Source organism: Phoenix dactylifera, unplaced genomic scaffold (genome assembly GCF_009389715.1).
Source record: "Phoenix dactylifera cultivar Barhee BC4 unplaced genomic scaffold, palm_55x_up_171113_PBpolish2nd_filt_p 000796F, whole genome shotgun sequence".
Taxonomy (NCBI): domain Eukaryota; kingdom Viridiplantae; phylum Streptophyta; class Magnoliopsida; order Arecales; family Arecaceae; genus Phoenix; species Phoenix dactylifera.
This window is the reverse complement of record NW_024068163.1, coordinates 120,423-146,808: the sequence shown is the minus strand read 5'-3', so window position 1 is coordinate 146,808 and position 26,386 is coordinate 120,423. Positions and strand designations below refer to the sequence as shown.

Genomic DNA, 26,386 nt, shown 5'->3' with positions numbered 1-26,386 from the left:
AGCTTTCTTCTTTTTTTTTTTTTCCTCTCTTCCCTCGGCATCAGTGGCTAAGAGGAACTCTTAAGTAAAAGGCCATTTGGTTGACGTGGATGGATGGTATCTACTCGTATCTTTTGGAGACAAAAGAAAAGAGTTCGATTTTCTTAATGACCTGCCAAAGTCTCAGGTCATTGTGAAAGGTTGGAAGCACGTAAATAAAGAGAGATTGAGAATTAAAAGCTGGGTTTGGCTTGGACCCGAAAGTTCAGTAAAAGATACAGAGCACGCGACGTAAGACGTGGAAAAGTGGAGGACAAGAGAGAGAGAGAGAGAGAGAGAGAGAGCTTGCCATCTCGTCTGACCTCTGAGACATAGTTTTGGCCTTTGGTGATGATGGCGTCACTTGTGACGATTTAAAATCAATCATGGAGCCGTTGGAACGGGGAACGGAGCTGCGTGGAAAGAGATGGCTTTTTTTTCTTTTTTTTTTTTTTGCTACAGAACAAGAAAGAGATGGTGCTGGGCACAAAAGAAAAGGAGCGCCACAACATTGTGGTCCATGGAATGCAATATTGCCAATACTTGTCTCATCTTTCAGGTTTTATCCCCCATGAAGAATTCCCCATGATTTTTTTTTTATATAGAAGAATTACTCAGGAAGTGCTGCTACTGAAATCAGTTTATAAAAGCTAAATATGTAATAGCTGATTATGACGCAATCTTTTTTTACCAACATGATATCAAGAATTTGGGGAACGGAACGGAAACTTCAGGAAAGAGATACGAATGTCGTACTGTTAAATTATTGATGCAATACTCGAGTCATCTATGAATTTCGCTTTTAGGTATGTTTGGTTGGAAGAAAATTTATGTTTTTGTTTTAGAAAGAAAGAAAAAAATTCTGAAGATACAGTGATACATTATTTAACTTATTAATTTTTATTAAAAGAAGTAACCAAAAAGTAGATTTTTAAAAAGAGAGTTTTTTTTGTGCCATTCTCATTATAACCAAACATATCCTTGATTGGCAGACCCAGACTTCTATTCAATCTTATTTGAATGTAGCAAATCTTCAATAATATTTAGACCACCCTTGGATAGAGACCCTAAATTGAACCTAGAGTCCAAGTCAATTGTGGACCCTGCAGAAGTGGCATCAGTCTTGTTTAGATACAAATGGCAGCCCTAAAGCTTTAAGTTTAGGCTGACCATCAATAAAGTGCGTTGCACCTGTGCCTGAATCTCAGACATTAGGGCTATTCAGGTCAATCTAAGTCAAGCTCTCAAGTCTCAAGTTAGTTGGTTGCACCTGAGTTCTTCAAATATTAGATGTAAGGTCTATTTGGATTAATAATCCATATCAAGCCAGAATAAGAGCCAATATGAACCAGTTGCAGTCTACCGCTTGATTGTTCCCGGTTAGAAAATGCATCCTTCTCGCAACAATTTACATAGATGAATCATGCACGCATAGATCCTAATTTTATTAAGTTTTATTGGTTCATCAATTATTTTGAATGGAAAGTAATAAAGTTATCATTTATCTTCAAAAAAATCTTCAATTACTTGAAATAATTTTAGATATGCACCACAAATTAGAAATAAAGGTCAGAGCAACAATTTTCTAAACCATTGGAGTGAGAGGTTGTTAAACAGCCCAGTCAGATACAAGTCTTCAAAAGAGAATCAGAATGAAGATATAACAGCAAACAGAGGAAGCATCTTTACCCCCTAGGTCGAAATGCCAGGAATGTCTCAGGCAGCACTCCTCCAGATTATACCTACATCATTGTTTTGGCAAAAAGATGCCTGCAAAAAGAAAATTATAAACTTGTTAGACCATGCATCCCAATGACTGAATGACTCACCAACAGTTTCATAAGTTATTTGCGACAATCTATGACATCTGTGAACTATTAACATAACTAATGCTATTTGCTGTACTTGTTGTATCTATATTTATGTCAAGAGGATACTGAATTGCCAACTAAAACATCTTTTGCTTTTTAGAGCAAGCATAGTAAGTGAAGACAACCTGAGAGGCTGTGCAAGCGAAATGCATCATAGATTAGAACTAGCTTAAAGAATTTGTGGCGACACATACAGGCAAGTTGGATATGCATCAAACACTCTAAATACTCGTCAATTCTTCATGGTTTCTAAGACTGGCGGACTAGACCTATGAAAAACTTGCAACCACCTTTTAAATTTATGGAAGCATCAATAAGTTATAATATGACCACAATGTACAATATGATAGTTTATCCTAACCTTTCCTAGACCCTGCAGTGGCAGAAGCCTCATGCAATAGAACACTCTTTTTTTTTTTTATGATTAGAAATACACGATACCTCTCTGAGATACCATGGATGCATACCAAAGATCCATGAGGAGAAAGTGTGATCTCCAAGCCAAGAGAATATAAACAGTGACCTTGCTCTGAAGAAAATGGTTCATGAAATCAACAATTGATAAGTTTCATGGTAAGTATTTCATCAGATGTGGGCATATTGAAGAAGTTTACCAACATCAGGAAGAAACATGAGGTGAAGATCTATTGTTCTAACTACAACTCCTTTAGATTGCAATCTTTCACCACAGCTATAATAACAAAATTTCAGCCTATCCTAGAGGTCAAGCAAAAGGATACTTCTGAATGTAGCAGAAAAAGGATACCTCTTTAAATAGTTCTAATAGGAAGGTGAGTGTGGTGGAAGTAGTTTCTAACATAATAAGGTACCAGAACGGCTCTCCGTTCAGGAGGTTTTGGTTTTGCTAGCAAATGGATGAGTAGAATTAGAGGCATCAGACATGTCTAAAGTTATTATAGCTCATGAACCAGCCTCTAAATCCCTCATAAAATGAGGTATAGAGTATGTAGGAAAGTCCCTGCTTGGATAATTTGATGATCAGCCATCTCTCATTATAAATAATCAATTTACTCTCCCTCCCTGAGAGTGTGTATACCTATCTCTGTCAGACATACAATAATTATATTATTGTGTCATGCAGTGTCCTCAGCTGCTTGAAAGGCATTTGAAGTGACTGGTTGTTTGAGAGGACTGAAGAATAATGTCAAGGCCTATGCCAGTAAACCATTATGGAATGGAAATAAATTAATGTCAATGATGCCAAATTCTCAGAAACAGCATTAGAATATATCTAGGTTGACATGCACATTTCCACACTAGCATCAAATTGACCAAAAAACTGACACTAGGACCAGTGTCAGGATAAACAAAGAGCAAGTAAGTCTGTTAAAATTCAATAGAGTTTCGAGTAATGAACACAAATTATGCAAGTTCAGTCAGCTAAAATTTCCATGATGTTCACCTTGCACAAAACCAAAAGTAGAATGAAGAAACTGAGGAACACACAGTCATTACTTCTAAATAAACCTTGAAAGGTAGCAAAGACTATGATAACTAGTCAGCTATAAGAATGAAATTCATACTTAGAAACCCCACATACTTTAATTGCAAAGAAGAAAAGTTCACTGTTTAAACATTTTCATGTTGATTCTTTGTTAGTATCACATGGTTGGTTGATTCGTACTTGCTCTGAATAGAAACTAGGGCATGCTCACAAACTGCTTTGGAGAAACAAGGGAGCAAGGACTGGAAAGTAAAAGCCGGCAACCCTCATCCTCAACCTGCCAAGTTGCCTGAAACAGGTGGAGATAAAAGAAAAAAAAAAAAAAAACTGGGTCTGGGTCAGTTTTACTGACCTGCTAAATTTTGGGTCTATATGAACCAACCTTATCCTTGAGAAGGTTGTCATGTGTTGGGGAGAGAGGGGGTTGATCAAATGCTTAGCAAGGTTGGTACGTCTTTGACTCATCCTAACTAGATCAAATTGGAAATGGGTCTGGACCGGGCAGATTCTGACCTGACCAGCATACATTGTCATCCCTATATGTAGGTTCTAAGTTTTTATATATGTATGTGTGTGTGTGTGTATACATTTTGTAAACATCAACATAAGGGTTGAGAACAGAAGATATGCATTTTCAGTTACCTTGATTCTAGTAATTTCCTTGGTCAAGTAAAATCTCCTCTATGTTTCCATCTATGTTAAAGAGCCCACCAAAATTGTACCATTCATGCTGTGGAGGATTTGCTTCTACGATTACCAAGGTCTCCTGGCCTTTGCCAAGATCACCATCACATTTTTATTCCAGTCACTTTATCCTCTTCTGTTGCATTGCTAAAGGTCATCTAGCCTGCTCAACTTTAACCTTGCACCCTTAAGTGATCCTAAACTACAATGCACCTAAAACACTCTCCGACTCATCTTTCAATCAATTACTGCCTTGCTTTCCAATCGACATACGATTGTATATCATTGAATTCCATACTACAGTCATCATTCAAAACTCAACTGCAGGAATGTGTATGTAAATTGACATTATTGCTCATCTAAACTTCCCATTTTCTATCGCTAGTCTTGCCATTTTGCATCAATTCAAATTTAACATAACCCTCGCATCACACACACACCAACTGAGCAAAATCTCCATGCTGGAATTGAGGAAGCCAGTCTCAACCCTGCCAAGAAACAATGACTAAATATTGTTTCAATTACATGCAACATCCTCAATGTAAACACCGGAAATGATTGAAGGATCACATATTGTATTGGAAAAAGCTAAAAGCCCAGACACAACCAGAAGACATACTACAAATGATCATCCACTAGCGTCTGTTAGTTACAGGTAAATCCTCCTTGTAAATACGAAAATAATGATCACATTGTAAAGGAAAAAGATGAAAGCCCATAAGAAATCTTAATCAGATGTACGTCTATTACAAATAATCGTTCAATTTGCTTTTTTCTGAAGTCAATGTAAAACAGGAAAGTGGGCCAGGATTGTTTTCTTTCCTTTCCACAATTGTATCTAATCCTCTAATGAAGACTTCCTTCTAACCATACCTGGTTAATTACATGCAAAAGCAACAAAAAAGGTGAAGCAATCTTCCACATATGTTGATCATGTAGCAAAGAAAATAACCTCTAAGCATGGCTTTTCTTCTTCTTGAATTCTTATCAGCCATGCCCATGCCCTCCTCCAGTTAATCATTCCATGGATGGTAAAAATCAAAAAGTGATACTCACATTATGCCTGCTATTTAAAAGCTAGCTCATAAAGAAAGGGTCTCAGTCTTCCATAAGATGATAAATTATCTTCAAGACAATACTGTCCTTCAAATATGTGGAGTAAATACATTAACTTGAATTGAGGCATGGAAATTAATACCTCTCCTACCACTGCCTTTCCACCAGCTCCACTCCTTGCCACAACTGCCTTCACTGCTTCCATTACCCTGACCATGTACAGTCCCTTTAGACCACTCAATTCCACGGTTCTCTCTACCTCTTTCCCTTGCATTGCCTACACCAGGTGGTCTTCTATGCGGAAGCAACTCCAGATATAATATTCTATTAGAATCAACTTCCTACATGGCAGAAAATGCAGGCTCAAAGATGAATTTGCAAATAACACTGTGACAGTTTGTTCATCTAGTCCATGTCATTAAATGCTAACAGGCATCTCTGTACGGAAAGAATACAACAAATCATATTCCTGAATCAGTAAACAGCTCAGATGCTCAAAAAATGAAAGGACTTAGATGGAAAAAGATCTTGCTAAAAGATGTTAAATAACTACCTCTAATATATCTATTATATTATAGCACCCTCACCTGACAGCAAATGAATCCATTTTTTGCACTACTGACAATTGCTCTACAAACTTATGATGCAATAATGCTTTCGAATAATTTGTGGCGATAACCTAAAATAGATTTTAGTACTTAATTGAGCAGCTCTTTGTGGCCCCCTCTTGGACCTTATCAATACCGCGAATAGCAAACAATTGTCAAGAACCGCTCAAGAACAACTAATGAACAATTTTTAGAAAGAGGCAGAATTATTATTTTGCAACATAAAAAGGTACAACGACTCAGACCTCACCCAAAAAGACTAGCTGGAAGATATTATTTAAGCTCCTTAGCCTTGTATATTACTCAAGATCTCCCCAGCACACAACCAATGTGGGACTAAACATATGCTCGAGCAAGTCCTCACATACTCCCTCGGTTTAAAACGTAGGATTCTCACTAGGCTAAGAATCCAAATCCAATTGCAAACGTCACGATCGGCCTATGGTCACCCCCGAAAGGGTTCGTATCGTAGCGTCCCCTAATCACACATGGGCCATAAGCCGCATCCACTCAAATTATATTTGTAAGCTTAAAACTGATTATGGGATTCAAAAACATCAATCATATCAAAGTTTAGATCTAATGGTAGGAAGGAGGCTCATTATCAAATATACAGATTTTGAGATTTATTTCAAGACTTGAGAGCACAAAACTTGAATTCGAAAACATGGCGAAGTTACTTACAAGGAAAATCATAGAATTTGGCAAGGACCATGCAGCTTAAAACTCGAAGACCATGAATGAGCTTAAAATGGACTAAGAGATTCAAATGAAACACTAAACAAAAAGAAACTAAATTTCAAATCCATGAAGAAAGTTACTTACCTATGTTGCAAAAGGAAACCAAGAAAATTCTTGCCAAGTTTTGCTTCATCATTGTCATCATCCTCATCTTCATCCTTATCATTTCAGTAAATGTCCTCTTTTTTTATTTTCATTTCTATTTCCATTTACTTAAGACGTTGCATGTAAGCAAAGAAGCACCTACTACTTAAATTCAAGAAAAATATTTAAAAATTCCAATTCCTCGAGAACAAAAAGTTGATTTCCCAACTTTAGCTCAAATCCTTATTTTTTTCGCTCTGAGTCAAAATTGTATCTTTTAAATGCAATGGTATTGTCAAACCTTAAGGTTTCATAAATCCTTTCATGCATAAGCATTACCAAAACCTGGAAAATCCTGATTTTTGGTTCCGAGTCAAAATTGTCTTTTAAATGCAACTGTGTTTGTCAAACATTAAGTTTCATAAGTTCTTTTATACATAAGCATTACTAAAACCCAAAAATCTAGTTAGAAAAGTCATATATATTAGTCTTCAAAGCATGTCATCTAAGACGATGCTTGACAACACTTAGTACCTTAGCAAAAGGGTTCATTTTCATATTTTGTACGCATCCATTACATATTTCGTTTCCTATGTATAGACTAGGGTCATTACGTTCTACCCCCTCACCAAGTTTACATCCTCATGGTCCCAAGTGCTTCTTTGGAAAATTATGATGACGAAAAGCCTTAACTGAAGGAATCATCTTGTTTCGCCATATTTGTTTGTTCATCTATAATATGGATTGGTACTTTACATAGGTCAAATCATCCTCAATCTTATTCAGCCCATAATCTGTAGCATGTGATGGTTTAAGTATTTTATCTTCTTAACACTGATGCAGGGAATACATTATGGGTGCTCCTGAATGACACGTAAGAACATAACTTTATCTGTGTAGATTTGTAAACAAGGATAAGGAAAGGTTTAATACACAATATTGTCAAAAGCTTGGGTTCCTATATGCAAAATGCTCTTAAAATTAACATAATTTGCACCAAGAACTGAGATAGGGGTGTCAAGTAGTCAATGTGTTAAACTATGCGCTTACTTTTATATTATTTTGGACCAGGGGATAGGATCAGACCTGTCCAAAATTTTGGATATGTTTGGATCAGATTCAGCCTGCTGACATGGGATATAGGCCAAACAAAAATTTTGAACGTAGTTTGCACGGGCATCACTTAAAACAAGTTTGGCAGACCTCATGAAGATCAAATCTCGTCCAGTTTTCTAATGATTTTCTGAATAATTTGCCAGGAACATGTTAAATAAGCTGTAATAAAAATAAATAACCATTACTTGAAAATAGTGACAGTTGAAAAAAAAAAAAGAGAAAAAACATTGAAGACAAAGCGGCAGTTTCAAAATCAAACTTATGCCGGCAACTGTATCAAATTTATGCAGGCAATTGTAACATTATCAACAAGCACCTGTCAATTGTTCCTTAGCAAGTCTTAAACTCCTGAAGTTGTACTTTTCAAACATTAAATTGTTAGAAAAGGGCAAAGTGATGCAGATATTAAATATGCAATCAAATAGTAAAGATAGAATCAAGCTTCCACAAATCCAAATAGAAGGCATGGCGAGAATGCATGTTCAATCTAGGAATTCACTGGAACATATCTGGTCAGCAAGCAACCAATCTCGCTGTTATCATCAGAGATATGCGCTTCCACTGAAGGCATCTAAATGCAAGCTCAAGAAAGTGCTTAGCAAAATTTCCCAAGAAAGGAAATTTCACCAACAGCACCAATATTAGGGAAAGCTTGTATGAGAAAGCCTGCAGGAGCACATAGATGTCTGATTTGGCTAATTTCGCATCATTCCAGATGGGACCTTGTTTAAAAATAGAACACGCTTTTCAAATGCTCGAGCATTCTGAAAGTTTACCGCCTGAAAATGACTTATTTCATTTCATCATCTGAAAAGGCAATGCCTTTACTTCCTTTCTAGGAGAAAAAACTTAAATTCAAGATAAGAGAGAGCAGGATAACAACAAGAGAAAAAGCCATTAAGATGATTGGAGCACTTGGCACATGAATGATTTTCTTTTTTATAATTTTTTTTTGAAGATATACATATGAGGGGTGGGGGGGCAGGGGAGGAGAATCATGTAAAACTAAAACAACTCTTGAAGTATTATGCTCAGAAGTGGAACTACTTTAATCAGTTAGTTTTGTGGCACATCTGACTAGGCAGTCATCATACCTTCTTCGAGATGGCTTGGAGCTGGACTTGGTGAAAATGCTCTCAAAACAGAAGTACACTGCTATATTAGTTTTGTAACTTTTTCTATTTTATCAATTAGTTTATCAGGCCATTCTTGCTCAAGTTGGATATATTGCTGACATGTGCTTAAGCAGTAACATGGTCCCTGTAAGATGCAATCCCACTCAGTCTGTTGCCACAACTACTTTGGTTAAAGTTGTGTTGACTAAGTAACACCAACACATGCCTCAGCTATCAGTAATTATTGTTGGTATGATTATTACAATCTCTAAGTAATTATTCTGGTCATATTGTATAAATCAAATTTTGAGGGCAAAAAGAGAGTACATGCACATACAAACACAGAGTATGAGCATTTTGAGCTAGATGCTTGGTTGAGTAAGAACAGGACAATGTTAGAAACCAACAGGTCTGTGAAGCCTAAATGTTGCAAGCACACCCTTTATGATCATAGCATGTGTAATTGGCATGAACAGTGATGAATAAGACTAGTCAAGATTCTCTATAACTAGATGAACAGAATGTTCAAAATTAAATCCATCAAAGCAATGACTAAGGGGCCGAGGAATTTGCTTGGCATGCGATTGTCTAGCAAGACATTACATGTACCTACACTATGTTACTCTCAAAATTATTATGAGCTACCATCTATTTTGATGATGTCATTCCCATCAAATGGGTTTCAAACCATATCAAGATTCAAGGACTATCTGGTGTCAAGCATACTCTACTTAAACCAAAAATAACAATGCAGGTATAAGGCAGTTGTATATCCAATATGAAACATTTCCATATAAAGATTTTTCCTGCAAACCCCGCCTGGAACCTGGAGATATTTGCTTGCATTCCCACGCATATATACAGGGGCGGCCCAATACATTTTGGGGCCTAAGGCGAATTCAGTGAATAAGGCCTTTTATTTTTTAATAATAAAAACATTTAATAAGTACAAAATACTTAAAAAATGATATGGAAATAGATAGCTGTCAAGTACACTATTTCAACAAAGATGCATGAATCTAACAAAGATAGACAAGAAGCCTCTTCAGTTTAATATAATTCTTGAATGGAAGCACGGAAAAGTTCTTACTCTAAAAGAAGGGCCCATAAAACTGATTAAATAACTGAGATAATGCTTGGTAATACTGTTTACCATGTCAAGCAAGAGCAGAATAGGAAAAGGTTATCCCATGGCACTTCATGGTCAAGGTAAAGAAAAGAATTTGTCCAGAAAGGGACTTCTCTATAAGAGAAAGTAGGGGCATTATGAGAAGTAATGTAATTTATTTCATACGTATGAACGGAAACGAGACAGAGGAATGAAGAGCATTTTCGACGCAAGTTTGAATTTGCGACGGTTCACTCCATCTAATTAATAAAAGTCCCATCCCACCATCTCCCCTTCAAGTGAGTACCCAAGCAGCAACTGCAACATCACAGCACAGCAGCAGCCATTCAAACAACACCCCCCCTCCTTTTCTCTCTCTACCACCCAAGAGGGGAGAAGAAACAGAGAGGAGAAAATTAAAAGAATCTCCAACCTCCAAGAAGTCCATCTCCAATCCCCCTATCTTTCTTCCTGATGGCCCAGCTGGATCATGAGTAATGTGAGGGAAGGAAAACCAAGACCAAAACCAAAAAGAGAAGGGATGAAAGATAAGAGTGGCTTCAGACATGTGTATCAACCAACCAAATCCCTCCTCTCTCTTTCTCTCCACCAAAAACAAAACTACTGTCCCCAACTTCCCAAATTGCCCCTCAGCAGGCCAGGAAGCTCTCCACCTCCCTTCCATCAAGGGGGAAGGCTCGTAGCCAGCTCCTGTTCCCGTTTTATATAGGGCCTTTGCTTCCTTTTGGTCACGGTCAGACACAGAAAATAGGGCAAGGAACCTCCCTCCCCCCCCTCTCTCTCTCTCACTCTCTCTCTCTCAATCTCTTTCTCTCCTCTCCTCTTTTATTGCATCGCAAGTTGGTGCCTTTTTGCCTACTCCTTTCCTTCTGTAGTTATCTTCTCTTTGCCTCCCGGAGGCCTTTCTTTGGGCCGAGGCCTCGGGCTGGCCCTGCATAGATAACATTCAGGCATCCTCCAAAACCTACTGCCATTCTAACAAACACCACAGCATACTAAATTAGGCCCTCATAGAGCAGCATTCAACCCACATGGGATGCAGAAAAGATCAAGATATCACCTTTGGGGCTCGTTGGTTCACGGAAGTATTTTCCCTCCTAGGAATATGATTCCTGGAATCAGATTCCTAGGAAGAGGATACCTAGGAAAGTACTTTTGGCATGTTTGGTTAACCATGGAAAAGTGACAAATTTCCAAAGTGCTTAAGTTTGGTTGACCATCCACTTTCCTAGGAAAGTTATGTATAATTTCTATTATGCCCTTAATAAAAATTAGGTCTTTAATGCCTCTTTAAAGCTTCTTTAATGCTGAAGGGTCTTTTGGGAAAAATAAAAAAAGAGTGATTCCCACCTCATGGGAAAGTAACTTTCCCATGTTTCTCATGGGAAAGACTTTCCTATGAAATGTGGGAATCATATTTCCATGGGAATACAACTTTCCCATCTCTCTCCTTTGAAAACTCCAACCAAACAAGAGGCATTTCATTACTTTCCCGTTGACCACACTTTCCCCCCTCATTTTCCTGCGAACCAAACGAGCCCTTGAAGTAGAGATAACCTCCGGGAGGTGAATGTCATCCAGGCATCAGAATTTACCAAGTGCCCCTTGTAACTCTCCGCATTCTTCAACCCGGTGAAAAACTACCCATATAGAAAGCGCCACCGAAATAAAACCATGAATTCCAGTCTAAAAAGAATAAGACCGTGAACCCTGTAAGATACACTACCATAAGGACGGGAATGAGAGGAAAAAACCCCAAACAACAAGAAAATTAAGGATCTTACCATCGGATGCCCTTGCTCCGTCTTTAGAAAAGAGAAAGGAAGCTTGAAAACAGCATCGAAGGTATAATAGAAAGAAGTCACTAAGAAGGTAAGAAAGGAACCATTTTTTTTCCAATCCGAGATAGAGAGAACCCAAAAATCTAGGGAAACGTCAGCAAGAAATGCACCACTTTTTTTTCCTTTTTTCGTGTGAATTTGTTCCTTCCGAACTCCGACGATGGAACGAGATAAAAAGAGACATTCTTTCGGACGATCAGCGAATCGGAGTTAAAGCGAGGAACCAAAGATCGGATGATTTCGAAGGAGCAGAGGTCGGACAGCCCAAGAGTCGGTCGAGACCACCGGAGGAATACGCTAGAGCGATTGGATCTTTCTAGGGTTTGGATCGGGGGATAGCGAAGGAGACGAGGAGATGACGGTGGGTGGTGGCGATCGACGGCGGGGGGAGGCGGGCCCAAAGGTAATCAAAGAGAGGGAGAAAGAAAGATTAACTAATTACATGGTCGCCTATGACCTGTTGGTGGAAGAGCCGATCCTCCTCCGGCTCCGCCGCCGACGATAGACACCACCATCGCCACCGCCGGAGTCGCCACCACTTTGGAACCCTTTGGATCCAAAGAGAAGGCGGTTCGTCGCTTTATTCTCCCTCCCCTCTCTCCCTTCGAATTGGCATTAGGTTTTACAGTTTAAGAGTCGCCGGCGACGGGCGAAGGAATAAAAAAAACGCAGGGCGGTAGGGTTCCAGGACGGAGAATGGGTTTTTTTTTTAACTTCGTATCGAAATATGAGGGGTTAACATGTAATATTCCAAACATCGAAAAAAGTCGGCAAGCAGGTACCGACTTCCGTAGGCCGATGAAATTTATTCCAGATACCTGCTCCAACAATAAATTAACTGTAAGCCCCTGCTTCCCCATGAAATCGGCTGAACTTGCCAAACTTATGAATCATGTGTAGGAAAATTATTTAAAGATCCCTGATATAATACTCAATTACTTAAAAGTTCTAGAAGTTATGAGATTCACTCTTTTATGAAAAATTCACCTTTTGCCACAAAAATATTGATTTATAAGAAAGCTTTTTTCCCCCTTGGGAGGAAAGATGGGAGAGCCCATAATACTGTTAGACCCCAGCACAAGAGGAGGGGTAATCTAAAAGGCAGATAGAGCATTTCCAATTTTGTATATTGCAAGCCTCATTCTTGGGCCTAGGGACAAAATTGTCTAATGATATCAAAACAAGTATCATTCTTAAAAAAAAAAAAAATCATTTTTTCTATGAAATTAATGATTAAGTAGATTTTTATACAAAATTCGTAATACCTTTCATTTTTTTCTTTCTTCTTCTTGTAGGTAGTGGTGGTGTTATCTAATGCAAGAAACTTGCAAAATGCAGGATCATAGCATTTTAGCTTGTATTTACATATCAAAATATTTTGAATCCTAAAAAATGGAAACACAAAGCGATCCAAATAACTGAACAATGGGTGCTTCCCCTATATCCCTATTTAATGGAAATCTTAATTGAATAATTTTATAATTTTTTAGTTAGAATTGGAATTAGAAAAATTACCCTTTTGGTGGAAGATGTTAATTCTAAAAACTAAAATTTGAAATAAATAACATGCTAGATAAATTTTAAAATATAATATTCCAAAGCATTGATGATTTTTTTTTTTTCGTGGCATAGGAGTAGATCCACTTTTAAAGTTTAGATTGTGACAATCAATTGCATTTTCCCCTCATGTATACTATATATTTTATTGCATGTTTTCTTTCTTGATATATTAGGATACTGAATTACAGCTTCTTTACTAATATTTGGAGGTTTCCTGCGCTATTTTTCACTTTCGGATATTGATAAGTTAGATAAATAGATAGATTCTTCTTACAAATGTTTGGAGATTTTATTCTTCTTACAAATGTTTGAGTTTTCCAATTAAAATAACAAGAGAGAATTTTTAGATTTACAAATTGATAGAGTTAAACACATTTTATGAGTTCAAAATCTTATTTCCTGATATTCTTTTGCATATTATATTTTTATATTTGAGATTTTATTTTTTTTTTGAACTCTTTTCAGCTATGTTTGATTCATATTTTCTTACTCCCAACTCCCAAGTCTTCTGTCAAATTATCTCATTCTGGCTGTCGAGCTTGTGGTTATGCAGTGGAGATAGAGCTGATCATGGCCCACCCAGCCCGCCCAGACCAGCCCGAAATTTAATGGGCATGGATACTAAATACAGGCCTGAGAATCTAAAACTCAGGCCGAGCTTGGAGTATATTTACTAAATAACACGAGTAAAGGAAGACACCTAAATGAAATCGAGAATCACAACAATCCATTCTAGACTTTTGCCTGCATCACAGCCCTGGAAGGATCTGTTCAGGAAAAGATTTTTGAACACTTACGTTTCTCAGATATCCTTGAGGACTTTGAGATTTGGAGCATGTTCAAGGCTTCAATGTTCTCATGGAAAATACCAAAGAAATACAGAAGCCCATTGTCTTGCAAGAAGGTGAATTTTTCTGATGGTCCATGTCAGCCCTGAGTTGTCTGAGTCACTGGAGCCACATTCTCTTCATCAAGGAAGCCAGCTAAATAAAATTTCACTGCAAAACTGGAATATATCATCTTTCAAAAGAAACATAAACAACTTGATATAAATAAAAGAGTGTATTTGAGGCATGGAAATGATGAACTGAGCTGGCTAATGAGGCTGCAAAACTTCAAACAAAAGACAAAGCAGTCTACTTCCTCAATTATTCATGAACAGCTGGAATGCTGTGCTGCTTGTGTTGCACCTTAAAAGCTTTCCCCAGAGTGCCATGCCGTGATTGCACAGAGGCTGATGGTTCCCATAGTATGAGTGGCAATCAATCCATCTTCAGAATTTAGAGAGAAAAAAAAGAATAACCTTTTTATGTTTCAACTAATAATACTGATACAGATACAAGAAAGCATAAACATCACCCACAACAAGAACACAAATCTTGAATACAGGGCAACAAAAACCACCAGTGTCTCCAGGGGTGGAAAACAGATGCCAGACCAGAAATCACTCCACTTTTAATCTGCAAAGACATAAATTTTCATGTTAATATTATGCAAGAAGTGTGCAAATGCCACTGATAGGAAGCCCCTGAGACAGGTTTTAAACATTCTTCATATTACACAGAGGAAGTGATTACTCAATATAACATTATTGGGAAGAAATGGAGATCCGCATGTCTTGAGGTTACCTCTTGATACATGGAAATTGGTTCAACTCTACTCCCGTGGGAGAGAGATTCTCATATTAGGTCTTCTGTTCAATCCACCATCCAATAACATGTCACTTTTCAGATTTTACAAGTTCCCAACAAGCACATTATTGGTTGTTTAAGAAGTACCCTGTACCACAAAAATTAAATGCCCTGCAGACCTGATTTAAAGTGCAAGCCCATGGTAATGAGCTCATTCTGAAATATCATTTTCACTTACACTTGTGCACTGTGCTCTAGTGGTCATCTATTTATAGCTATATCAGAAACATAGTTCAAGGAAGGAAATTTTGATAATCTCAGCTGCTGAGTGCATGTTACCATAGCTGCAACATGAAAAATAACTTGGAACTAAAATCTCAGAACAGACAGAAACAAAAGGAAAAAAAACATTCTTTTCTTTACCAGTAAATAAAGCAACTGCATACTTTGTTAAATGGGTTCATGAAAGCAGATTGCTTCTGACCCATTAACGGTCAAGGAGGATGCTCCCATCTTTGAGGCCGTAGGTTCAAATTTAGTTTGCTCTTATAAGAGTGCTTACAAGAATGTAATTGTCAGGTAACTACCAGATGTAGTCGGCAAATTCTAACCTTGCATTGTGAATACTGATCAAGTCTGCCAGGTGACGCATGGTGGGCCTACCATGAGGACAATTCCAGGGGGACTTGAGGTCCGCCAAATCATGAAGTATCTGAAGAAAAAATGATGATGACGGAAAGTAACCTAGATAAGTATCTACTCACTTAAACAATTATATAATAAAACTTGTGGACTCATAGAAATCAAACACAAATATTGGCTTCATAGAAACACTAAAAAGATAAATGTCATTCATATGCCATATACATGTAAATAGGTTCAGTTTAATTAATTCATTTACATCACGTGGTTTATTGCAGAATAAAATACAGAAAAGTTGGTAGCATATTGATGGAAAATATAAGTCTTCTCACTGTTACTGGGGCTTAAAATGCTTATCTGAGTCCTGAAATTCTGCCAATATGTCTATTGGATTCTGAAAGTTATACTGAACATATTGTCCTGATTTATATTCAAATGAGTAGTAGTCCAAAGATTTTCAAGAAAACTTTTTCTCCTGGTTTACACAAACACCTCCAAGTACTAAAATGCTCCTTTGGGTAATGATGCAGGATATTAAGCTGTTGTATTGCAAATGACATGATCTTAAGTAATCAGAAAAACTTGTAACAAATAAAAGGAAGAGGGGTTGTCAAATGGCCTCAGCATGTAAATGTGACGAAAAAAAACATGAAACTTTTGTCTCAGGTGATTAAATAAACTTCCTCTTACATCTGGATGTTGTTTTATTCCTCATAACTTGATAAGAAAACGGGATTACTTTTACACCAGAATTAGTATTGCCGCATGGATGAAGGAATATATAGCTTCCATGGTGAACCTCAAGAATTCTTTAATGTGTGAAAGCACTTCACAAAGGCCCCTTGAAGTTGTAGAAATTTGTCAAAACGTGTCAATATGTTCACATACACAGGTGTGTGTGACAATACCTAATCAAGATCACCTCATGCATAAAGACTATACCCCTATATTAATAACATGGAAATTTGCTAACTGTATAATCTTTCAGGAAGCACTCCATAGCGGACAAAAGAGAATGACAGAGAGAACTACTTTTTTCTGTAAAATAAGATCCATCAACCTCTAACGTGTCCAAGCATCCAACACCCTCAGATTCTATAGAATTTTGTCTAAGTGAAACATTTTTGTATGTGAATAGACCAATTTGTACCCATCCAACGTTACCTTGGAAGAAGTATTTTAAATATAGTTTTACAGTATATCACCATCCGCACCATAGTTTGCCATATCGGCCCGAGTTGGGCGGTACGGGTGCCGTACTGGTTCGACACCGGTATCCGGTACGGATGCCGTACGTCTGTACCGGTTCGGTACCAGTATCCGGTACGGGTGCCGTACCGACACTGGATATGCCAAAAAGACTCCATACCGTACTGTTCCATACCGTACCGTTAGTGTTAATGTAACACCGGTATGGGTCCGATACCGAGACAGCAAACCTGGATCTACATAGCCATGACACCCTTTGCAGCATCTGTTCTACATAATCCAAAAACTAGGAAAGACCCACCAATTATCCATATATGGCAAGAAATTAAATGTCTCAATGTGACCCTATGCTTAAGTGCCTAACGCAGCTGTACGTAATCAATGATCAACATCATTGCATAAAAGAGCTTGCAACTCGCCCTTTAACTTTGAAACAGGCCAACATACATTCTGCATTTTATTATCTATTTCTGAAGCATCATGGAGCAACTCTTCCAATCCAGCCATGCAAGTTATGACAAATAAGGTCTTAATTTTATATTATCAATTTAATGCACGCGCTACTATAAGAATCATTTTCTCAAGGAGATGCATCAATGCTCCACATATTAATTTTTGATTTTTCCTCCAATACCTTTAGCATTCTAATTTTTGAATTCACAAACTATTTACATTGTATAGTACCCATCATCTAAGTCACTGGGTAGTTTGTTGAAATCCGAGCTAGTTAAGGGTGGTGCAAACAATGCAGGTGGCTCACCTTGAGTCAATATTAGCCTTGTACGGATGTGAACATGGAGAAGGCATGCCTAGGGATAAAGATAGTACTGCAACTTTTTTTAGAAGGCTGATCCATTCTTTGCAAATCCACTTCAAATGTATTGCTGATCATGTAGGAAATGTTCAGAAGGCAGAAAAACCAGATTATGAACAACAAGTGATGCAGCCACCACCTCTGATGTCATAAGAATAAAGAAGATCATGTTTCAAGGATGTCTCAAGCATCTTCCTAAGAGATTAAAAAATATGCTCTAAACATTATCAGTTGAGGGTGAGCCTTGGCGCAACAATAAGATTGCTCGATTGTGAGTTGGGTGTCACGAGTTCGAAATATAAAAACAGCCTCTCCGCAAATGAGGGTAAGGTTGCGGGCGGGAACCTTATTCACTGAGTTGCCCTTTCATTAAAAAAAAAATCATTTTTTCACGCATTTTACACTAGACAATCATTGAACCAATCTTACTATATTGCTGAAACACTTTGCTTTGGAAAATAAGGAGTCCACTCAGAAGAATTCTAGTTCATCTGATTTGCAGCAAATTCCAGGTCAAGGTTTGACCATGTGACCAAGAAAGATCATGAATATCTGTTAGTTATGCCAACACACCTAGATTTTTTTATTTGGTTTATTATATCATTTAGCTCTGGAAAAATCAATCTTGGCATGAAATAGTTAGCTATCCATGTTCAGAGATACTGTTCTCCATTGCTGGTCATGTAACATGAGGAGTGGTGCTATTCAAAGAGCTACAGTTCTATTATTATAATGAAATTTTGACAACTCAAAAAGTGATGGGAAGCAGGACATTGGACCAATTTAAGTTAATTTTATTTAATATCAGAATGATCTTCAAATTAATCAGCAGATGGTTGGCACAAGTTGGCAATGATCAGTTTGTGCAAAATTTTGCTCTAAGTGCCATGTAAATCTATCCTACTTTGAGCACCTTACAAATTATCATACCAATTTTATTTGAACCATTGATTGATTTAATGCCCTCAGCACAGCCTTCTGAAATTTCTTGAATTGAGATGCTTTTCCCTCTTTCTATCTACTTAATTACATGCTATCCTCTTCGATCAGAATCTGTTAATCACTCTTTCTTCAACTATCAGTTTGGAAGTAACAAGCTAGGACAGGAACAAGACAAGAAAGGGGAAAAAAAAGGAGAATGTCATGTTTACCAGAGTCAAGTGAAGTGAATTGGCTCTGGAGTCAGAGCAAGATTTGAAATACTGAGTGGCTTGGCACATACCTCCGTACGTACTATACTGAGGCATCCTCAGTACAAGGAAACTCAATTTGGTACAGGGAGGCATGATTCAGATGAAAATCATCGGAACCGTCTCGCCAACCAATCAAACTGAGGGTGCATCTAGTGGTTTTAAGGCGGACTGTGGTTGGTTCACCCAGAACCGCTTACAAAGAGTGGTATGCCTGGATGCTGCTCAAGAAGTGGGTGAAAGGGTGATTCTTTCCTGTTTTCGACTATTTAAAGGTGAAAAATGAGAGGAATTTGGGGCAAACTGCTTGAAGGATTTTTATATTGTGCGAGAAATTCATTTGAACTAGGTAATTTTTTTTCCCATTCCTTTTTCTAAAAGTGCCATCACTAAGCAAATATGTGTTGATTGACAGGACTAGAGAAAAACTCCATGAAATTTTGATTTGAATCTTACTTGATCTGTGGATTCATATCCTAGAGCATGAGAGGACGATCAAAATTAATAAATTTTGAGGTTTTGGTGGATCCTTTTAAACTTGTATGAAAATTAGAGTAAATTCAAAAATAACCCAAGCAATTGATACTTGTTTAGGATGATTTTCATATATGCTGTCAAGAACGGTTCTACCTACACTCCCACTGGAAAAACTGTTTTCAGGCTATTGATTTTGAATGATTTTGGATGGCAGGTGCTGCTCTAGTTAAATGATATTATGAACATGTTCTTTTTAGTAACTTGCATTTCTAATTTTAATATATATCAATGTATTTTAGCTTGCAAGCATATTTCTATGTATGTTAACGACTTCAGCGCACATAGAAAACCATGATGAGGGCACTTAACTCAATTTTCCAAGAATATTTCTTGCAACAAATATATATTTAGATAAAAAAAACATGATAAAAAAACCAAAGTTAAGAGTTTGGAGGCTAAAAAAGGCTGTAACGAGGGTAGTTGAGGGATATCTATGTGTACCTATTGATACCCTTTAGTAAGATCCTTGATATGATGCATACCCTATCTACCGTTGTTCAATACCGCATTGATTCTCCATATTTTAAACCTTGAGTGGGAGTGAAAGCATGTTTTGAATGGGCCTTGACTCTATTATTCTGCAACCTCTGGCTTCTAAGTTCAAAACAGAAAACAGCTCGCTTTTGAACATTTGCAGACTTGGTAGTTGTTTAAGGCATTTGCCTCATCATAAATTATATAGATGCTACATCCTGCACATATGATAAAAAATGTTTGTGATGTTTAAAGTTGTTACAGTTAGATGAAATTATACATCTTCCAGGATTGAACGAAGAAACCTTAAGGGCTGTTCAGAAAAAAACTATCTCATTCAAGAAAGAAAAGATGGATTACAATTTACCACCATTTTCTTTACTGAAGAACCTAGGTTGTCGAAAAACAGAAATCCTTAGCCTTCATAAGTTCTGATTTAAAAAAAGACCTTGTGGTCAATTTACTTCGTACTAGAAGGATACAACACAATCATGATCATCGATATCCCAGATAATTAGAAAATAGACAAGGCTGCTCAAGAATGAAAAACGGGAAAAGAAAAAATGGGAAACTGTTAAGAGATAGCCAACAGTAGCAAAAGCATATCCAATTGACATAACATGAAATTCAACCAACTCATTGTTAAACTCAACATCCTTGCACTGCATGAAACCAATTTGTTTTAGAAGAATAAAAAAGCAGATGATATCAACAATAAAGGATTTAAAATACTAGATCATCAGTCAATTACTCAAATGTAGAAGACAAATGTAGAAGACACGACACAAGTCAGTCAGGGTTATCTGAAAAAGTTCCTCGAGGATTTTAATATGTCCAGGATCGAGTTGATTTTACTAAACATATAGTTGGGTGGTCAATTTTAATAGCTTATGTTGATTTTGTAGTTAAAAGATCAGCAAAGTCCCATTTGTCCACTGCAGGAACAACTGTTCATGGTCATTATGGAGGAATCCCTTAGAAATAGATACATCAATTAGTTAAACTGAATATTGATATGATGCATATTCTTTCAAAAGAGGAATATATCTTAGAGCTCTGTTAAATTGAATCAATACCAGTGAATCCAGAAACGAGATTAATATAGGAAAAATTTCCCGAGTTGTCCGATAAAATCGGACGCTAGGCATGAAAATCAGTTTTAAAAGTTATGTTTAATATTTATAACTATTATAAATAAAATTTTAAAACTGATTTTCATGCAGGCGTCCGATTTTATCGGACAATTCGGAAAATTTTCCCTACAACTGGTATCAGAGCCAGGTTGGCCGATGAATTTGGCCTATAATATTTAGAATTATGCATGATTTAATTTTTAAATTTAGATTAGATCTAGATTTAATCATAAAATATCAATCTTGTGCTGAATCATAAGGTTGTCCTTAAGGTTAACCCCTTATAGTGAAAAGGTTGTCCTAGCACAAGATTGAGATTAATTTGTATTATATAATAAATAGTTTATTTTTGTGAAAATTATGCATAATTGATGTTAATAAAATTTCAGTTTTAAATTTATTATAACCACAAAATTTAAATATAAATTGTTTATATTTGGAATACATTGACACCCTGAATTCATGATCATAATAAGTTTAATTAAGAATTAAACATTGAATTTAAAAGTCAAAATTTGAAATTCGAATTTAAGATTTAAAATTCAAAATTTGATCATGGGTTTTGGGCATGGGTTAGCACAATCAGATTAGTTGACTAGGTTAGACCTAATCTTGAAATCAATAGGTGAACTAGACTAAATCAAGGTTTCTAAAATGATCAAACTCAATAGTTGTAGTTTATCATATCCAAACATTTCAATTGGATCTGATTGTGGCTTAGTGGTCGAGCCCGAGTTTCCAAGGATAACCTAAATCAACTTGGTAAACCAATTGGTGTCTAAGGTAAGTCGGCATTTGATCATGGTTTTTAATTGGGGCTACCTCTTACCTGGCCAACATAGTTGGTGTCTAGGAAAGAGGTTAATGCGGAACCCTCCCATGATCTCTCTTATCTGGCCAATTTGGTCGATCAAGTTTTGATTAAGGTACCTTGAGACTTGGCACTCACCCATGCCATTAAGAAAAATTAGTGTGACTGATTTAGGTGTCTAATAGACCAATAAGAGCTAGTCCTCTGTATGACTTGGTGAAGTCAATGGGAGGATTTGGAATTATCGGTCTGTGTCACATCTCAATTAAAATCCTCTAAATTATTAGGCCCTTAAAATGATAAAGTTATATAGATAACTAGATCATAGCCTTCCATTAGGGTGAATGATAATGGGTCCAGTATCACAGTTGAATATGCAGGACGCTTCCGTCTGATGTTCCTCTGTATATTGGAATTATTTTTCATTATATGATAGTTTTTTTGAGCTATCTAATTGTGATTAGGTTGGCCGAGCCATTCTTGGGCCTAATCATACATTAGGTAGTGTCATTGAGCTAGTTTATTAATGGTTGGACCTAACCAGAATTTTCAGTGGAGGCCTCCGCCTACTGATTACCACCTGAGGCAAAATTGAATACTAGAAATTATTTAGAGAAACAATTGGTAATGTACCTACCCTTAGGTGCACATGGGTTGGCCGAGCCTTCCTCGGGCCCGTATGCAATCTATGTGGATTCTAGTACCCGCTAAGAAATTAAAGTAATTCCTCGAATTAAAGGTAGAGGCTATTAATTCGACTAAAATAGTGGGAGAAAACTTTAGACTAAAGTCCAAATCTTTAGGATTAAAATAAATCATATACTAATTAGTTGGGTTTTCCTTTATTTTTCAGATATGGTTAATTCATTGTCCCTCCGAACACTATTAGACAATAATAAGCTTAATGGTCCCAACTTCGATAGCTGGTATCGAAAGATGAAAATTGTATTAGAGTACAAGCGGATCTTGTATGTGATATTGGATCCTGCACCTGAAGAACCTACAGCTAATGCACCACATGCAATCAAAGACGCTTATCAGAAGTGGCTCAACGATCGCACTACAATGCGCTGCATCATGAGGGCATCGATGAATGACGAGTTTAGTCGAAAATTCGAGGAAGCGCAGCCAGTGGAAATCCTTCAAATGTTGGAGTCCTTCGGCACTCCTGACGATGTCGAACGACATAAGACCTCCTGCGCTATATTTAATGCCTGCATGAGGGAAGGGACATCAGTTACCGATCATGTATTGTACATGATCGAACAAATCGATTGCCTGAGTAAACTTGGCTTTCCTTTGCACGAGCAATTGGGAAAGGATGTCATTTTGAACTCACTTTCCAAGTCCTACCTGACCTTCCTTAGTCATTATAGAATGACCAAGCCTGAAGTATCCTATCATGGTTTGCTAGGTTTACTGCAGACCTATGAGAAGGATTACCAACTCCAAAAGGAGTTGGTGAATGTAGTAGGTGGGACTTCTGCAGGACGTTCTTCCTTTAAGAAAGAAAAGAAGAAGGTGCAGAAAACTCGTGTTAGGGGCTCTAAGCCCAGTCAGACTAAGAAGCAGAAAGCCCACAAGAGCAAGGCAGAGTGCTTCTTTTATAAGAAGCAGGGTCATTGGAAGCGGAATTGTCCGGCTTACATAGCGTCCCTTGATCCAAACAGGCCTAAGAAAAAGAAAAAAAACAGCAAACAGTTGCTGCACAAGATAATTATATGATAACACCGTGTAATTTTTCTGTTTATAATTCTACTACTTGGGTATTAGATACCGGAAGTCTAATCAATATTTGCAATTCGTTGCAGGGACTTCAAGTTAGTAGCAGATTCAAGAATGGCGAAAGATTCCTGAACGTTGGAGATGGAAAATCAGTTCCAGTCCTAGCTTTAGGAGTCATTGAGCTTGTTTTTGAATCTAGAGTAGTCATATTAGATGATTGTCATTATTGTCCAGCATTTTTGATGAATGTCATCTCTGTAGGTCTTTTGGCCAAAAATGATTGCTTATCAATAAAAGAAAATTTTTGTGATATCATTTTGAATGGCATTAAAATTTTTCGTGGACAATTGAAACATGGCATTTATACTCTATCACTGCCTGTGAATGTAATGTACACTTCTAATAAACGCCCTAAGTTAGATAATGTCAATTAAGCCTATTTATGGCATTGCCGGCTAGGTCACATAAACAAAAACAGGATAAACAGGTTAGCCCAACAGGGCATTTTAGAATCAATGATTGTGAATCATTGCCAACCTGTAAATCCTGTCTTCTTGGTAAGATGACCAAATCACCTTTTTCTGGAAAGAGTGAACGAGCCAGCGATGTTCTCGGCCTCATACATACTGATGTATGTGGACCTATGAACATAAGTGCCAGAGGTGGTTATGCCTACTTCATAACCTTCACAGATGACCTATCTAGTTATAGGTATGTCTATCTGATGAATCATAAGTCGGAATTATTTGAAACGTTCAAACGATTTCGTAATGAAGTAGAAAAACAGACTAAGAAGAGTATTAAGATCCTTCGGTCAGACCGAGGAGGAGAATATCTTTTTGGTAATTTTTTGACTTATCTAGAGGAGAATGGGATTCTCTCTCAATGGACCCCTCCAGGAACACCTCAGCACAATGGTGTGTCCGAAAGAAAGAATCGAACTCTGTTAGATATGGTTCGATCCATGATGGGGTTTACTAGTCTGCCTCTATCTTTTTGGGGTTATGCTTTAGAGTCTGCATGTATAATACTAAATAAGGTTCCAAGTAAGTCCGTTGAGAAGACTCCATATGAGATATGGACTGGACGTAAGCCGACACTTTCTTACCTTAGGGTTTGGGGATGTCCGGCTTATGTTAAACGTTTTCAAACTGACAAACTTGGTCCTAGGTCCGATAAGTGTTATTTTGTAGGGTACCCCAAGAAAACTAGGGGTTATTACTTCTACCTTCCTAATGAACAAAAGGTTTTTGTAGGACTAAAGGCAACCTTTCTGGAAAAGGAATTCCTTGGTGAAGAAATTGTTGCCTCTAAGGTTGAACTTAGTAAAGTTCAGTAGGTAGGAGAATTAACACAATCTATTGAACCCATTGAACCGGATTTGATTAGATCAAATCAGGAGCCCAGTGTACAGGCACCATTAAGGCGATCTGGTAGAGTACCGCGTCAAGTGGACAGATACTACAATTTTTTGGTCCATGACGCAGATCCTATTGAGCTCGATGAGAACAATGAGGATCTGATCACCTATATGGATGCTATACAGAGGTCTGACTCTGAGTTATGGCTTAACGCCATGAGATCCGAAATGGAATCAATCGAAATCAATAGTGTATGGACACTGGTTGATCCACCCGAAGGGATGAAACCCATAGGATGCAAATGGGTTTTCAAAAGAAAGAGAGGCGCAGACGGAAAGGTGGAGACCTATAAAGCCCGTCTGGTTGCCAAAGGGTATTGTCAACGTTATGGTATCGACTATGACGAGACTTTTTCTCCTGTGGCAATGCTAAAATCTATTCGGTTCATGCTTGCTATAGCAGCATATATGGATTATGAAATCTGGCAAATGGATGTGAACAGCTTTTCTAAATAGAGAGCTGGAAGAAGAGGTGTATATGATACAACCTGAGGGTTTCACTTCCACAGACGAGTCCAAAGTATGCAAGCTACAAAAGTCCATTTATGGACTTAAGCAAACTTCTCGAAGTTGGAACATACGTTTCGATAAAACTATCAGAACATATGGCTTCGTTAAGAACGAAGAAGAACCTTGTGTCTACAAGTGGGCTAACGGTTCAGTGATCACATTTCTTGTCTTGTATGTAGATGACATTCTCTTAATTGGAAATGACATCCCTGCATTACAAAATGTGAAACTCTGGCTGTCATCACAGTTCTCCATGGATGATCTGGAAGAAGCATCCTACAACCTAGGGATGAAGATCTATAGAGATAGATCTAAGAGGTTACTAGGATTGTCCCAATCCACGTACATCGATACTATGTTGAAGCGGTTCAACATGGAGAATTCCAAGAAGGGCTATCTTCTGATAGGCCAAGGAATTTCTCTCTCTAAGAAAGATTGTCCGACAACTTCCGAAGAGAGAGAGCATATGAGTAGAATCCCATATGCTTCTGCAGTGGGATCTATCATGTACGCCATGACATGTACGAGACCGGATGTTGCTTACTCATTAGCAGTAGCGAGTAGGTATCAGTCTGATCCGGGTGAGAACCATTGGAAGGTGGTGAAAACCAACCTTAAGTATTTGAGAAATACTAAGGACCAATGGTTAATTTATGGAGAATTTGATTTAAAACTTGTAGGGTTTACAGACTCTAGTTTTCAGTCAGACCATGATGACAATAAGAGTATGTCAAGATTTGTGTTTACCCTGAATGGAGGAGCAGTCTGCTGGAAAAGTTCAAAGCAGCATTCAGTAGCCGATTCCGTATGCGAAACAGAGTATGTTGCTGCATCAGATGCTGTAAAGGAAGCTGTTTGGATCAAGAAGTTCGTAAATCAACTTGGTATTGCTCCCTCAATCAATGGTCCAGTTCTTTTGTATTGTGACAACACTGGAGCCATTGTACAAGCGAAGGAGCCAAAGTCTTACCATAGAACCAAGCACATTCTGCGTCACTACCA

At 37.5% G+C, this 26,386-nt stretch overlaps 1 protein-coding gene and 1 non-coding gene across 2 annotated transcripts in view; both read right to left on the bottom strand.

Annotated features, from left to right (window-relative positions):
• Positions 1-1,518: 1,518 nt before the first annotated feature.
• Positions 1,519-26,386, bottom strand: part of LOC103718613 (DNA mismatch repair protein PMS1) — a 66,120-nt gene continuing 41,252 nt past the window's right edge. The window contains 3 exon segments of the mRNA XM_039120380.1: positions 1,519-1,788; positions 14,086-14,748; positions 15,531-15,631. Of these exon segments, the coding sequence (XP_038976308.1) occupies positions 14,733-14,748; positions 15,531-15,631 (117 nt within the window). The 3' untranslated portion in view covers positions 1,519-1,788; positions 14,086-14,732.
• LOC113461025 lies at positions 8,152-8,282 on the bottom strand. Its single transcript, XR_003382946.1, has one exon. It is a non-coding gene; the product is annotated as a small nucleolar RNA snoR127 (small nucleolar RNA).